General features: G+C 37.1%; 1 protein-coding gene across 1 annotated transcript; it reads right to left on the minus strand.

Annotated features, from left to right (window-relative positions):
- Positions 1-5,524: 5,524 nt before the first annotated feature.
- Positions 5,525-6,472, minus strand: LOC124509208 (putative olfactory receptor 2W6). The gene has a single exon (XM_047075769.1). The coding sequence runs from the start codon at positions 6,470-6,472 to the stop codon at positions 5,525-5,527; it is 948 nt and encodes a 315-aa protein (XP_046931725.1).
- Positions 6,473-15,849: the final 9,377 nt, after the last annotated feature.

A 15,849-nucleotide genomic window follows, 5' to 3' on the forward strand; every position in this document is an offset into this window, starting at 1 on the left:
CTCATAAGAGGGACGTATATAGCAATCCAGGCCTTCCTAAAGAAGGAAGAAAGATCTCAGATACAGAACCTAACCTTACGCCTTAAGGAGCTGGAAAAAGAATGGCAAATAAAACCCAAAACCAGCAGAAGACAGGAAATAATAAAGATTAGGGCAGAAATTAATGCTTTTGAAACCAAAACCAAAACCAAAAACAAAACGGTAGAACAGATCAATGAAGCCAGAAGCTGGTTCTTTGAAAGAATTAACAAAACTGATAAACCACTACCCAGTTTGATCAAAAAGAAAAAGGACCCAAGTAAATAAAATCAAGAATGAAAGAGGATCCATCACAACCAACACATCAAAGACAAAAACAATAATAAGAGAATAATATGAGCAATTATATGCCAATAAAATGAGCAATCTGGAAGTAACAAACAAATTCCTAGAAACATATACACTACCAAAACTGAAACAGAAAGAAATAGAAAATTTGAACAGACCCATAACCAATAAGGAAATCGAATTAGTAACACGTCGAGCAACATGTATCTGGAGGCAAGGGAAATAAAACACGACGTGCTACTAACACGTCGAATTAGTAATCAACACGTCTCTGGAGGCAAGGGAAACAAAAGCAAAAATGAACTACTGGGACCTCATCAAAACAAAAACCTTTTGCACAGCGAAGGTAACAATCAGCATAACTAAAACACAACTGATAAAATGGGAGAAGAGATTTTCAAACGACATATCAGATAAAGGGTTAGTATCCCAAATCTATAAGGAACCTATCAAACTGAACACCCCCATAAAACAAATAATCCAGTGAAGAAATGGGCAAAAGACATGAATAGACACTTCTCCAAAGAAGACATACAGATGACCAACCGACACATGAAAAAATGCTCAACTTCACTCATCATCAGGGAAATACAAATCAAAATCACAATGAGATACCACCTCACACCTGTCAAAATGGCTAATATTAACAACTCAGGCAACAACAGATGTTGGTGAGGATGCAGAGAAACAAGATCTCTTTTGCACTGCTAGTGGGAATGCAAACTAGTGCTGCCACTGTAGAAAACAGTATGGACATTCCTCAAAATTTATATATATGTATGTATGTATGTATGCGTGTGTGTGTGTGTATATATATATATATATACATATATATTTTTTTATTTATATATATTTGAGTATTTTCAATGCTTTGTGTTTGCCCAAGGAAAATAAAAACACTAATTCAAAAAAATATGTGCACCCCTGTGTTTTTGCAATGTTAATAGCCAAGACATGGAAACAACCCAAGTGTACATCAACTAAAAATTGGATAAAGAATAAGTGGTACATATACACAATGCAATATTAGCCACAAGAAAAAATAAAATCTTGCCATTTTCAATGACATGGATGGAGTTAGAGGGTATAAAGCTAAATAAAATAAGTCAGTCCAAGAAAAAATACCATGCAATTTCACTTGTATGTGGAATAATAAAAGTAATGAACAAGGTTAAAAGAGACAAACAAATAAATAAAAATCAGAGAACAAAGTGGTGGTTGCCAGAGGAAAGGTGGGAGGAGGGATGAGGAAATAGATAAAGGGGATTAAAAGCATACTTATGATGAGCACTGGGTATTGTACGGAAATGTTGTATCACTATATTGTACGTATGAAACTAATATAACACTAATGCTAATTATACATGAATGTGTATATTAAATAAATAAATTTTAAAAATAAAAAGGAACAAGATACAGTGATGAAGTTGCATGGACTAACAATATGATATTCCTCAACAAAAATCCTACTGGGAACCATGTATACAAACTGGAATCACATCCAATGTTAAACCTTGAAAAAACCTTGACACAACAGCATTTGTGATGCCAAAAGATTTCCTTTTGTTTAGAAAAGGGTATACTTAGAGACTAAGTACATAAAACTATCCAACAATTCAATTATTCAAATCTGCATTTTGTCAAAATGAAGAAAAATCTGTGTCTACATATATTTACTAAAAACATTCCAGGTACTTTTTGGTAAGACTTTTTAATATTTATCTCTCCTATATGTTAGCAGTGTGAAATTGTGTATGTTAAAGTATTTATTAGAAAAAAATGTTTATGGGGGCACCTGTGTGGCTCAGTCACTTAAGCATCTGACTTAGGCTCAGGTCATGATCTTGCAGTTCATAAGTTTCAGTCCTACGTCAGGCTCTGTGCTGACAGCTCAGAGTCTGGAGCCTGCTTCAGATTCTGTGTCTCCTTCCTTCTCTGCCCCTCCCGTGCTCATGCTCTGTCTCTCTGTGTCTCTCAGCAATAAATAAATGTTAAAAAATGTTTAAACTAAAGAAAAGAAAAAGAAAAGCATGTTTACATTTACTGGTAGTTATGAATTGTGTTTTTCATAAACAGTTGAAACATGCTAACAATCTTATCTTAATTGACCTTTACCAATCATGTTAGAATTAATATGGTACGTATATAAAATTGGGTGGATTCTCTAAATAGAAAGAAGCTATAGGATTATTTCCTGGCAAAAATAAAAAAGAAAAGAAAAGAAAAAAGTAAATTGGTAATTCTAAATGACTTATTTCAACATAGGCTAAAACATTGTTTTAACACTGTTGTTTATACAGGCCCACACTAAATGCATGTGACATTGCGCCAGAAGCTACCCAGAGAGTACATGTGACCTATACTTACAACTTGCAATGCCTAGTACATTCAAGTATAAATGTATCAAAACCACCAAAGGTAAAAACATTAAAAAGGATTCAGAGATATCCTAAAGACACAAAGGAAGAATAATTACAACAAACTTTCTTCTATTTAGAGAAATCGGAAAATAAAGTAGTACACATATAAACTAACTTGCCCTCCTAATTCTCTGCAATATTCACATGTTTTTCTAATTTCTATTAATCCAGTAAAGAAGTGTTGGCTGAAAATAAAAAATAACGGGGCATCTTGTGGTTCAGTCGGTTGAGAGTGCAAATTTGGCTCAGGTTGTGATCTCATAGTTCATGAGTTTGGGCCCCATGTCTTGCTCACTGCAGTTAGTGCAGTGTCTGCTTTGGATCCTCTGTCCCCCTTTTTTCTGCCCCTCTCCTGTTCACGCTCTCCCTCTCTCTCAAAAATAAATAAACACTTAAAAATTAATAAGAAAAAGCAAAGCTTCTCTTGTTCAAGGAAATGGTTGTTGAACATAAGAAAAGAAGTATTAAAACTGAGCATGAACATAAAGAAGCTGGGATTTAAAAAAAAATACGTAAAACTTATGCAAAATTAAATCTAGACATACTTATTTTTTAAAGTATTTTTAAAATATCAGAGTTCTCCAGAGAAACAGAATCAATAGAATGCACAGATACAGATAATAGACAGATGAGAGATAGAAAGATGATAGATAGATAGATAGATAGATGATAGATAAATAGATAATGATACAGACACACGTTGGTAGACAGGTAGATAGAGAGGTAGACAGTTAGACAGAGGGAGTCACAAGTTGAAAATCTGCAGGACAAGCTGAAGACCCAAGAAAGAGTTGATGTTGCAGCCAAAGTCCAACCATGGTCTGAAGGCAGAATTCAGTCTTTCTAGGGGGAACTCAGATTGTTTTATCATAAGACCTTCCACTAATTGCAGAGTTCTCCACATAATGGAGAGCAATTGATTATTCAAAGTCTACTGATTTAAGTTTTAATCTCATCTAAAAATACCTTCGCAGAAAATCCTGACTGGGGTTTGAAATACCCAGATATTATGGCCTAGTCAAGTAGACACATAAAGTTCAGAATTACAGAGACTAATTAGTTCCCAGAAGTGGTTGAAAGTTTATTAATTTCATTAATTTTTACAACTTAAAGATTCTCATTTTCACCTTTTACAACAAAGTCTAAGAAAAAAAATATTGCAAAGTAAACCGTGGCTTGCCATTAAATCTTGAATTGTTTCTACTTCAGAACAGTCAGAAGGTGAAAATACATGGGTTAATGAATGAACTATACTTCCATATTCATCATAATTTAATGTCATCACCATCATTATAATCATCATCATCATTAGCATCATTTATCCTGGCAAATGTTCTCATACTAAGCAGCTGTGGCCTGGTTACTTTCCACACTGTTCTCATCCACATGTTAACATGACACTATTTCCTTCTATGACCCTCTGCTCTTGAATTGTTAAGAATTGTATCCCTAAAAGAAAAGAGAGAGAGGCAATCCAAGAAACAGACTCTTGACAATAGAGAACAACGTGATGGTCACCAGAGGAGAGGTGGGTGGGGGGATGGGCTAAATGTGTAATGGGGATTAAGGACTGGATTTGTTGAGATGAGCACTGGGTGTTGTATGAAAGTATTGAATCACTACATTGTACATCTTAAATTAATATTGCACTGTATGTTCACTAACTGGAATGTAAATAAAATCTTTAAAAAAGAAAATAAAATAATTGTATCCCTAATTTTTTCCCACTGCAGGTGTACTGCCTTCTTTGAAACTTGTTTCAATAAAGACTTTTCAAATCAGTGACTTTCAAACTTTTGTGTCAATGACTCATGTAGGTAAAATATTTGATACACATACACACATAGACACTCACACAACTGACTTACCCTACCTTGTACAATCCTCTCTGAAATTTTCTATTCCATTTCATGCTAACTTAACTCACTGTTAAATGCCTGTTGCCTTAAATGCTTGTCAAATTGATTTAATGACCAATAAGTGGCATATAACCTGGAATTTTAAAGAAATACTGTTCCTAGAGAAGCAGTTATAAATTATTTGCATGGGGAAGGAGGAGGCAGACAACAGTCTGAATTAGTAATGGTATACTTTCCACAGGGATCTGAATTTTTGGAACAAAAGAGTATATGGAATGGAACAAATGAACCTCAAAATACCAGTCACTCCCTCACACATACATGCACACATTTTTCTGCCTGAAGGCTCCTTCTCCTTAGATCTGAATCAATAGTAGAGCACTTGGGGGCATCAGTAGGTTAAATGTCTGACTTCGGCTCAGGTCAAGATCTTGTGGTTCAAATCAGGCTCTGTGCTGACAGCTCAGAGCCTGGAGCTTGCTTCAAATTCTGTGTCTCCCTCTCTCTATGCCCCTCCCCTACTCTCTCTCTCTCAAAAGTTAATAAACATTCAAAATTTAAAATAAATAAATAAATAGATCTGACTTAATAGTCACATTATAGTTTTCTGGAATCATAGTCTAAAGTTAGCTGCAAAGAAATAATTATCACCCTATAAACCCCACTAAGCAAAGAGGAAGTAGCATTTTTTTCCACCAGCACATTATCTTTTGAGCCTGTCACTTGGAAGGACACAGGGGTTCTCTCCATCTACCAGCAAGCAAAGATACAAGTTATTTAGTTTAGGATCCCTGAAAGAGAGAAGACCTTGCTCTGTTCATATTCTAGCATCTGATATGACATTGTGCATAGTTATTACCCTGGAACAAAGAGTTTTCATGGACAATAAGTATCTCAGGATGAGTGATACCTGCCGCATCAGTGCCCTATTGCATCCAACAGGCTGTGGTCTTTCCCAAGAACCTTCCACATGGCTCCCTTCACATCTTTGTTTCTCAGTGTGTAGATGAAAGGATTCAGAGTGGGGGTCACCAGACAGTAGAAGAGGGTTAGGAACTTGCCCTGGTCCTGGCTTGCCACATTCCCAGGCTGCATGTACATGTAGATTATAGTGCTATAGAAGAGAGACACTACAATCATGTGGGAAGAGCAGGTGTTGAAGGCCTTGTGCCTCCCAGCTGCAGACCGGATCCGCAGAACTGTGGCTATAATATAGCCATAGGAAACCAGTATCATGGCGAGGGGCACCAGGACAATGGGGATGGCCAGGAAGAAAACCAGGCCTTCAACATGCCTAGTGTCCACGCAGGAAATGTGGATGATGGCTGGCATCTCACACACAAAGTGGTTGATGTGATGATGACCACACCGCTTCAAGGACATTGTCAGTGGGGACATGAGGATAGAATTGGCAATCCCAGTGAGCCAGGCACAGGCTGCCAGTCGCAGGCACAGCTGTGGGTGCATGATGGTCATGTAGTGAAGAGGCTTGCAAACAGCCACAAAGCGGTCATAGGCCATGACAGAAAGAAGAATGCATTCAATGCCACCCACAGACAGGAATGCAAAGAGTTGTATGACACAGCCCATATAGGTAATGGTCTTTTGTGGGCCCCAGAGGTTGACCAGCATCTGAGGAATGCTGCTAGAGGTGTAGCAGAGATCCAGGAGGGACAGGTTGCAGAGGAAGAAGTACATTGGCCTGTGCAGCCGAGGGTCCACCACGGACAGGAAGATGATAGTCGAGTTTCCCATGACAGCCAGAAAGTAAAACACCATGTTAGTGAAAAACAAGACCATCTCCAGCTTTGGCCGGTCAGAGAATCCAAGCAGAATGAAGTTTCTAGAGCTTTCATTTCTTTCCATCACACTTGGCTTGATAAACCTGTTTAGGGAGGCTAACATGTGTTATTACTCATACAGAAAATGAGGCACCACATTTTTTCCCAAGAAAATAGTTTTGTTCCACCTATTTAACTGGGACACTTGCTTGTGCATTGCCTGGAATTATAGGGTGAGGGGCTAAAAATATTTGTCTGTAAAGTGATGGAAGCTGTAACTTTTGCCTCTATATCTTCTAATCTGGTTAAGTGAGATAAGTGGATACATCTTTAAAAAAAAAAGTCTTCTTTGGAAAGAAGAGTTAAAATGGTGGATCAGCATGGAGACCCTGAGTTGCCTGGTCTGTGAAACATAGGTATACCACTACCAAACCATTTTGAACATCTAGTAAATCGATCTGAGGTTTAATGCAATAATCTGCGTAATTTGAGTCACAGAATTTGACAGTTATGTGTGTGAGGAGGTGAACTGAAGGAGGGAAAAGTCACAGAGGGTAAGGTATTGTTTTTGCAGAGACAGGACAGAGAAGGAGAAAAGGGGAGAGTGTGGTGCATTGGGATTGAGTAAGAAAAGCAATCCACCCTGAAAGTTGCTGGAGAGAAAAAGAAAGAGTGAAAACACTCACTGGGGAGGGAACAAGAAATCAGTTCCCCCAAAACAATTGATGGTGAGAAAGGAGAGGGTTTCAAAACCACCAGGATTCTATAAACAATGAGGTACAGAATCTGAAGTTCCCAGAGCTCAGTGCCTCGTGGTGCTCTGGCAAGGAAGCAGGGTGAATCTTCAGGAACGGCAGGGTCTGAGGGGTCTGTATGCCACACAGGGAGAATTGGTTCACGTGTTTGAAGCACATTTGATAGAGGCCAAACAGCCTCCCCACCAGCAAAGGTCCCAGCAGACCACGGAAAGCACACGTTTGTTGGTATTAGGACAAAGATACCAAGAGTGCAGGGAAACCTGGTGCCAGCTGTGTATTCTGATTTGCCATAATCTCTGAACTTCTGCCACTGTGCAATTGAATGAATGTTTTCTGTGGCAAGCCAACACCCCGGCCATTGCTCAGTGAGATCCTCCCCGCAGAGAGTCTGTGCAGGTACAAGCTTCAGTGTACCTCTGAAGTGTGAGGTTTTGAAACATACCCATATCTGAGATAAAACTCTGGAAGAAGTTGCCACCTGGCTGGCAGATGACTTGGACACAGACAAGGTAGAGGCAGGGAGTTGAAGGAGCCCTGAGACAAAGGAGGGGTGCTTGATTGTGGACTGTTGAAAGCACAAAGTTCCTACCCCAGAGACTAGGAAGCTGGATGAAGTCATTTCCACATCTCTTGCACATGCATAAGCACAGGGTACATGTGCACCACACTAAAACACCCCAGTAAGCTAAGCAACACCACCTAGTGGACAATGGAGTTATTACACCAAGCGATGCCCAACTGTACCCTCCAAGCACATCCCCCTGGAGACCAGCCAGCAAAAGTCACTCCACCTGCTTAGTGTAGGGACTCTAGAGTGCTTCACAGTTTCAGTTCTACATGGAAACTGGATGTAACTTCATTCGTGTTTCATTCTGTTTGCTGGTTCATTTATTTGTTTTGTTTGCTTCTGTTTTTGCTTACATTTTCTTTATTCTTTCTTTCCTTTCTCTTTCTTGGATACAGAAAGAGAAAAATTTAATTTTATTATTTTCTACTTTACTTTTTATTATTTTTAAAATTCTTATTCTATTTTATTCTTTGTTTAATTTTATTCTATTTTGTTATATAAATTTTTTAATTTAAATTTTTTCTTACCTTATTTTTTCATTCCTCTCCTTTTTTCTCTATTCTATCAAGCTTACTTCAACAAACAAACTGAAACACACCTAGGATCTAGCTTCCTTTATTTGATTTTTTGTTTTGTTTTTAATTTTTTAATTTTACCAATTTTTTTCCTTCTCCAAAATGACAAAACAGAAATTCACCTCAAAAGAAAAAAAAAAACAGGAAGAAATGACAGCCATGGACTTAACCAACACAGATATGAATAAGATGTCTGAACTAGAACTTAGAACCATGATAATAATAATCTTACATGGGATTGGGACACCTGGGTGGCTTAGTCAGTTAGGCTTCTGACTTTGGCTTAGGTCATTGTCTCACAGTCTGTGAATTTGAGCCTCATGTCAGGCTCTGTGCTGACATCTGAGAGTCTGGAACCTCCTTTGGATTCTGTGTCTCCCTCTCTCTACCCCCCCCACATGTGCTCGCTCACTCTTAAAAATAAATACAAATTTTTAAAAATGTAAAAGAACATTAGCTGGGGTTGAAAAAAGATGAATGGGTTAACCAAGGAAACAAAGAGAAAATTAAAAATTAAAAATTAAATTTACATTAAAGCCAATGAAAAGGAAAACACGACAGTCCAAAATCTCCAGGATGCAGCAAAGGTGGTCATAAGAGAGAATTATATAGCAATCCAGGCTTTCCTAAAGAAGGAAGAAAGGTCTCAAATACACAACTTAAATTTACACCTAAAAGAGCTGGAAAAATAATGGCAAATAAGTCCCCAAAACAGCTGTAGAAGGCAAATCATAAAGATTAGAGCAGAAATCAATGTTATCGGGGGGAAAAAAAGAAAACACCAACAACAGTAGAACAGATCAATGAAACCAGGATCTTGTTCTTGGAATGAATTAACAAAATACATAAACCCATAGCCAGATTGATCAAAAAGAAAAAGGAAAGGACCTGAATAAATAAAATCATGAAGGAAAGAGAAGATATCACAACCAAACTGTGGAAATACAAACAATAATGAGAGAATATTATGAGCAATTGTATGCCAACAAATTGAGCAATCTGGAAGAAAGGATTAAATTCCACAAACTACAAAAACTGAAACTGAAATAGAAATTTTGAACAGATCCATAAACAGTAAAGAAATTGAATGAGTAATCAAAAATCTCCCAACAAACAAGAGTAGATAGAGTTCAAGGCCAGATGGCTTTCCAGGGGGAATTCTATCAAACATTTAAAGAGTTAACACCTATTCTTTTGAAGCTGTGCCAAAAAATAGAAGTGGGAAGAAAAATTCCAAACTCATTCTAAAAGGCCACCATTACCTTGATACCAAAACCAGACAAAGACCCCACTAAAAAGAAGAAGTACAGACCAATTTCCTGATGAACATGAATGCAAAAATTCTCAACAAGATACTTGTAAACTGAATCCAACAATACCTTAAAAGAGTTATTCACCATGATCAAGTGGGATTATTTCTGGGATGCAGGGCTGGTTCAATATCTGCAAATCAATCAATATGATACATCACATTAATAAAAGAAAGGATAAGAACCACATGAGCTTCTCAATAGATGCAGGAAAAGTAGTTGACAAAATGCAGCATCCTTTCTTGATAAATCATCAAGAAAATAGGGATAGAAAGAAAGTACCTCACCATCATAATGGCCATATAAGAAAGACATATATGTTCCCCCTAAGGTCAGGAACATGACAAGGATGTGGACTCTCACCACTGTTATTCAACATAGTATTAGAAGTCCTAGCCTCACAATCCATGAGATCATGACCTGAGTTGAAGTCAGATGCTTAACAGACTGAGCCACCCAGGTGCTCCTAAATCATTTGCATTTCTATACACCAATAATGAAGCTGCAGAAAGGGAAATCAAGGAATCGATCCTATTTACAATTGCACCAAAACCCATAAAATACCTAGGAAAAAGCCTAACCAAAGAGGTGCAAGATCTATACACTGAAAACTATAGAAAGCTGATGAAAAAAAATTGAGGAAAACACAAAGAAATGGAAGAACATTCCATGCTCATGGATTGAAAAACAAATATTGTTGAAATGTCGATACAACCCAAAGCAATCTACATATTCAATGAATTCTCTATCAAAATAATGCCAGCATTCTTCACAGACCTAGAACAAACAATTCTAAAAATGTATGGAATCACAAAAGACCCCTAATAGTCAAAGTAATGTTGAAAAAGAAACCAAACCTGGAGGCATCACATTTCCTGACTTCAAGCTGTATTACAAAGCTGTAATCATCAAGACAGTATGATATTGGAACAAAAACAGACATAGAAATCAATGGAACAGAATAGAGAATGCAGAAATGGAACGACAAATGTGTGGCCAACTGATCTTGGACAAAGTAGGAAAGAATATCCAATGGGAAAAAGGCAGTTTCTTCAGCAAGTGGTGTTAGGACAACTGGACAGCAACATGCAGAAGAATGAACCAGAACCACTTTCTTACACCATACACAAAAAATGAACTCAAAATGGATGAAATACCTAAACATAAGACAGGAAGCCATCAAAATCCTAGAGGGGAAACCAGGCAACAACCTCTTTGACCTTGGCACAGCAGCATAATACCTGATATGTCTCCAGAGACAAAGGAAGCACAAGCAAAAATGAACTATTGGGACCTCAAGAGAAAAAGGTTCTGCACAGTGAAGGAAACAATCAGCAAAACTAAAAGGCAACTGACAGAATGGGAGAAGATATTTGCAAATGACATATTAGATAAAGGGTTAGTGTCCAAAATCTATACACAACTTATCAAACTCAACTCCCAAAAAACAAATACTCTAGTGAAGAAATGGGCAAAAGACACAAATACACACTTTTCCAAAGAAGACATCCAGATGACAGACACATGAAAAGATGCTCAACATCACTTATCACCAGGGAAATACAAATCAAAGCCACAATGAGACACCACCTCACACCTGTCAGAGTGTCTAAAATTAACAACTCACTGGGGCGCCTGGGTGGCGCAGTCAGTTAAGCGTCCGACTTCAGCCAGGTCACGATATCGCGGTCCATGAGTTCGAGCCCCGCGTCAGGCTCGGGGCTGATGGCTCAGAGCCTGGAGCCTGTTTCCGATTCTGTGTCTCCCTCTCTCTCTGCACCTCCCCCGTTCATGCTCTGTCTCTCTCTGTCCCAAAAATAAATTAAAAAAATTGAAAAAAAAATTTAAAATTAACAACTCAGGCAACAACAGATTTTGGCGAGGATGCGGAGAAAGAGGAATGGTTTTGCACTATTGGTGTGACTGCATACTGGTGGAGACACTCTGGGAAATAGTATGGAGTTTCCTCAAAAAATTGGAAATAGAACTACCCATGACCCAGCGATTATACTACTAGGTATTTATCCAAAGGATACAGGAGTGATGATTTGAAGGGACACATGTACCCCAATGTTTATAGCAGCACTATTGAAAATAGCCAAAGTATGGAAAGAGCCCAGATATCCATTGACTGATGAACGGATAAAAAAGATGTTGTATATATACACAATGGAATATTACTCGGTGATCAAAAAGAATGAAATTTTGCCATTTGCAACAACATGGATAGAACTAGAGTGCTTTATGCTAAGTGAAATAAGTCAGTCAGAGAAAGACAAATATATGATTTCACTCACATGTGGAATTTAAGAAACAAAACAGATGAACATAAGGGAAGGAAAGCAAAAATAATATAAAAACAGAGAGGGACACAAAACCATAAGAGACTCTTAAATACAGAGACCAAACTGAGGGTTGCTGGTGGGGTGTTGCATGGGGGGAAGGACTAAAGGAGTAAGGGTCATTAAGATGGACACTTTTTGGGTTGAGCACTGGGTATTATATGTAAGTGATGAATCACTAAATCTTATTCCTGAAATTATTGTTACACTGTATGTTAACTCACTTAGATTTAGATTAAAATAAATAAAGCGGTACCTGGGTAGCTCAGTTGGTTAAGCGTCCAACGTTGGCTCATGTCATGATCTCATGGTTCACCAGTTTGGGCCCTGCATCAGGCTCTTTGCTGACAACTCAGAGCCTGGAGCCTGCTTCAGACTGTTTCTATCTCTCTCTCTCTCTGCCTCTCCCCTGCTCATGCTCTCTCTCTTTGTCAAAAATAAATTTAAAATAAATAAATAAATAAATAAATAAATAAATAAATTTTAAAAAATGATAAACATTTTTAAAAAACAAAAAAAAAATACACACAAAAATAAAATCTTGCCATTTGCAACAACATGGATGGAGCTAGAGACTATTATACAAAGCGAAATAAGTCAAAGAAGACAAATATCATATGATGTTAATCATATGTGGAATTTAAGAAACAAAAGAAAGGAACATAGGGGAAGGGAAGAAAAAATAAGATAAAAAAAGAGAGGGAGACAAACCAAAAGAGATTCTTAAATACAGAGAACAAACTGAGGGTTGTTGGCAGAGTGTTGGGTGGGGCAGATGGGCTAAATGTGTGATGGGCATTACAGAGGGCACTTATTGGGATAAGCACTGGATGTTATATCTAAGTAATGAATCACTGGGTTCTACTCCTGAAATCATTGTGACACTATATGTTAACTAACTTGGATTTAAATTTTAAAAAATAATAAAAAGAAGTCAAATATACTTGAAAGAAGAGAGAAAGAAAGAAAGAAAGAAAGAAAAGAAAGAAAGAAAGAAAAGAGAAAGAGAAAGAAAAAGAGAAAAAACTAAGCTTTTATTGACATAATCAGCAATAAAGTAACTTGGGGGAAAAAAAGAAAGGACTTTTGTCAGAATCCACTGACTTTGAGCCTATTTCTCTGGTAACTGACAAACTACCCCTTAAAATTTGTGGAACAATAGATTCAATTAATATGATCAACTCACAAGTTTTCATGATGATAAATTCAACTGAAAAAAAGTTATTGGAAACTTACTTTATGCTAGACCCTGCACTATGAACTATAAGTATAGATAGGAATGAAACATAGTACCTATTTAAAAAATATTTAAATTACCTATATGTAGTCAGGAAAGTAACAGCGTGGGGACACTTGAAATAAGAGCCCTGAATTTACTTGATTCTGAATGGTTAATGATTTGGTCCAATCTCTTCACCCAGTGATTAAGGTAACATCAGGCAAGAAACCAAAAGTAGATTTGATTGTGCAATGGTGAGGGCATTCACAAAGTAAGCAGAAAATGAGGGATGCTCTTTTGCGCATCCAGCTTCACATAACACTAGGCCCAGAGGCCAATAAAAGGAAATAAGAATCATTGTGCAGGGTTATTTTTGCAGCAGGTTTGGGAGATTTGGGGGTAGTGGGTGTTGGATTTCTTTTTAACCTGCATTGCTTCAGTAAGAGTAGACTAAATATTTACATTATTTAATAGATGCCAATCAAATATTTGACTTGAATAAGATTCAGAAACTAACAGAAAAAGGTGTATGTCTTTCATATCAATAATTAAATGCTAGCTATATGGGCAGTTTCCTGCCATCAACTTGTTTGGGGTTAACAAGCTGCTGAAGAAGTTAGAATACAGTGTAAGTGGAGAGTCTGTGAATGCAAGCCCATGGATCCCATAGCTCTGTTGTCTACCTGTGTGTGAGGCATGTCCACTTGCTGTCCAATCAAAAGGGTTGTAGACCCTACACTCAGGAAGAAGTTATGGTCTGAGGTGAGGCCATACAGAAAGACCAGTTAGATCCAGAGTTTTCAAAAAAATCAGCTTGAAAATTGTAGACAAACTAGTTTAAGGGATGGCCTAAGAACGATTATGGGAGTATATTATGAATATAGCATATCTGCAGATCTTCCAACTAAAGTAGTTAGCATGAATTGCACGTTTGGAAATTATAACATGGACACACGGGATTTTTTTTTGTAGAAGAATATTTACATGAAAAAAAAAGTTTGAAATAAAGAGTTAAATTGAATTTAAAAACCACTTGGTAATGAGATGTAACTTTTGATTTGTAATCCCCACACATAAAGGGACAACGCTTTTATTTATTTCTTTCCTACTTTTGGCTGAAGACAAAGGCTTGTTACCTAGTTAGTTACTCTAAAACAACTCATCTTAAGACAAATACATGTTTGCTACCAAAAAATTAGAAAGCAGAGAAAAAAAATTCATAATACAATTTAATCAGAAAATAATAATTAATGAACTTATGTACATGCTTGTTTGCTCTTCTTTTCCAGATTTTTAAAATTTATACATATATATTTATATATTATTATTACTAATAATATATATTTGTTATATATAATTATTGTTACATGTTATGTATATTTATATTAATGACTATATCACAGGGTTTTCAGAGCATTCCTTAAAATACTTGTATTTAAAGGCACTCAAGTGTTTTCTTTCAATGAAAATCAGAATATTTGTTAGGAAAAAATAGCAAAATAATCCCAAAAATATAAGACTCATGCTAAACATACAAAAACATCTGTATTCTAGAACATTGTTTTGGGAGCCCATGATCTCACATGAAATACATCTTCCAGAAAGTCTTTTTAGGTAACATTTCCTCTCACTGCGGCACTGTTTTCCATGTTTACTAACCTGTATCAAGTTCTCAGAAGAAACGATGAATAGGTCTGGGATGAGAGGTTGTCCCTGGGTTGATGAAGCACCTTCCCAGAGTCACCCTCTCCTGTTAAAGGGGTAGGTGGCAGAAAAAGGGCAGCAAGGGCATTTCTCCAAGAGGAAAAAGAATTCTCAAGGATGGGGCATGCTCAGAGCCCATGGCCGACATCTTGCCCTTGTCCTCACCAAGATTTTGAAGAAGAGGGTCAGCTAAGTTCACAAGCTACAAAAAGCCATCAACTGATCTCTTGCTCATCCTGCTATGATAGACCAACAACCTGCTCCGGACTCAGAGGTCTGCATGTCAACAATACCTATATTCCGGTTTTAGAAGGGGAAATCTGGTGGTATGATGAGTGGAAAATGGAGATGGTTGAAGACAGATGATGCTGGTCCAAAGATACAAAGAAAAACAGGTGAAAAGAAACACCCAAACCTTTACATTAAATTATTCTCTACTTGGAGATGGCCAACAGAAATAGAAGCCCTCTCTCTGATCAAGAAAATAGTATGATCTATAGTTCTCTTGGGAAAATCAAACTGCAAAACCACTTAAGACAGGATTTTAAAATACTTTGCATGTTGTACAAATTATAGTTCTTTTAATATTTCTGTATCAATAAAATTAATGGATTCTCTTTATTGCTAGTAGCATAAGCACATATACAGATCATTTCTAGCACCATCTTGTGTAACCTGAGAGGATGTACCCATTAGTTCTTCTCTAAATAAATATGAATGTTTGGGGAAGCATGGGTGGGTAATTTGGGGATCAAAAAAGGTAAGAAGGTTTTCTGAAAAAATGATCACATGTTAAATGGGAAGCTTCTTTTTAGTTAAAATAGCAAATATCTAGGGAACAAAGATGAACATGGTCAAACTCGTTGCAAGATTCAATGATTTGACCAAACCAATGTTGGCATTAGATTTAATGTAACTTTTCACATACAACATGGAAATGAAGAGTGCAAGGAACATTAACTCCATCTGAAATATTGACCCAGAGG

This window comes from Lynx rufus, unplaced genomic scaffold (genome assembly GCF_022079265.1).
Source record: "Lynx rufus isolate CCGP_SWC_20201006 ecotype Redwood Valley unplaced genomic scaffold, mLynRuf1.p SCAF_1, whole genome shotgun sequence".
NCBI lineage: Eukaryota > Metazoa > Chordata > Mammalia > Carnivora > Felidae > Lynx > Lynx rufus.

Excerpts from the sequence above, each read along its gene's own strand:
- LOC124509208 (XM_047075769.1), bottom strand. The coding sequence starts at position 6,472 with ATGGAAAGAAATGAAAGCTCTAGAAACTTCATTCTGCTTGGATTCTCT.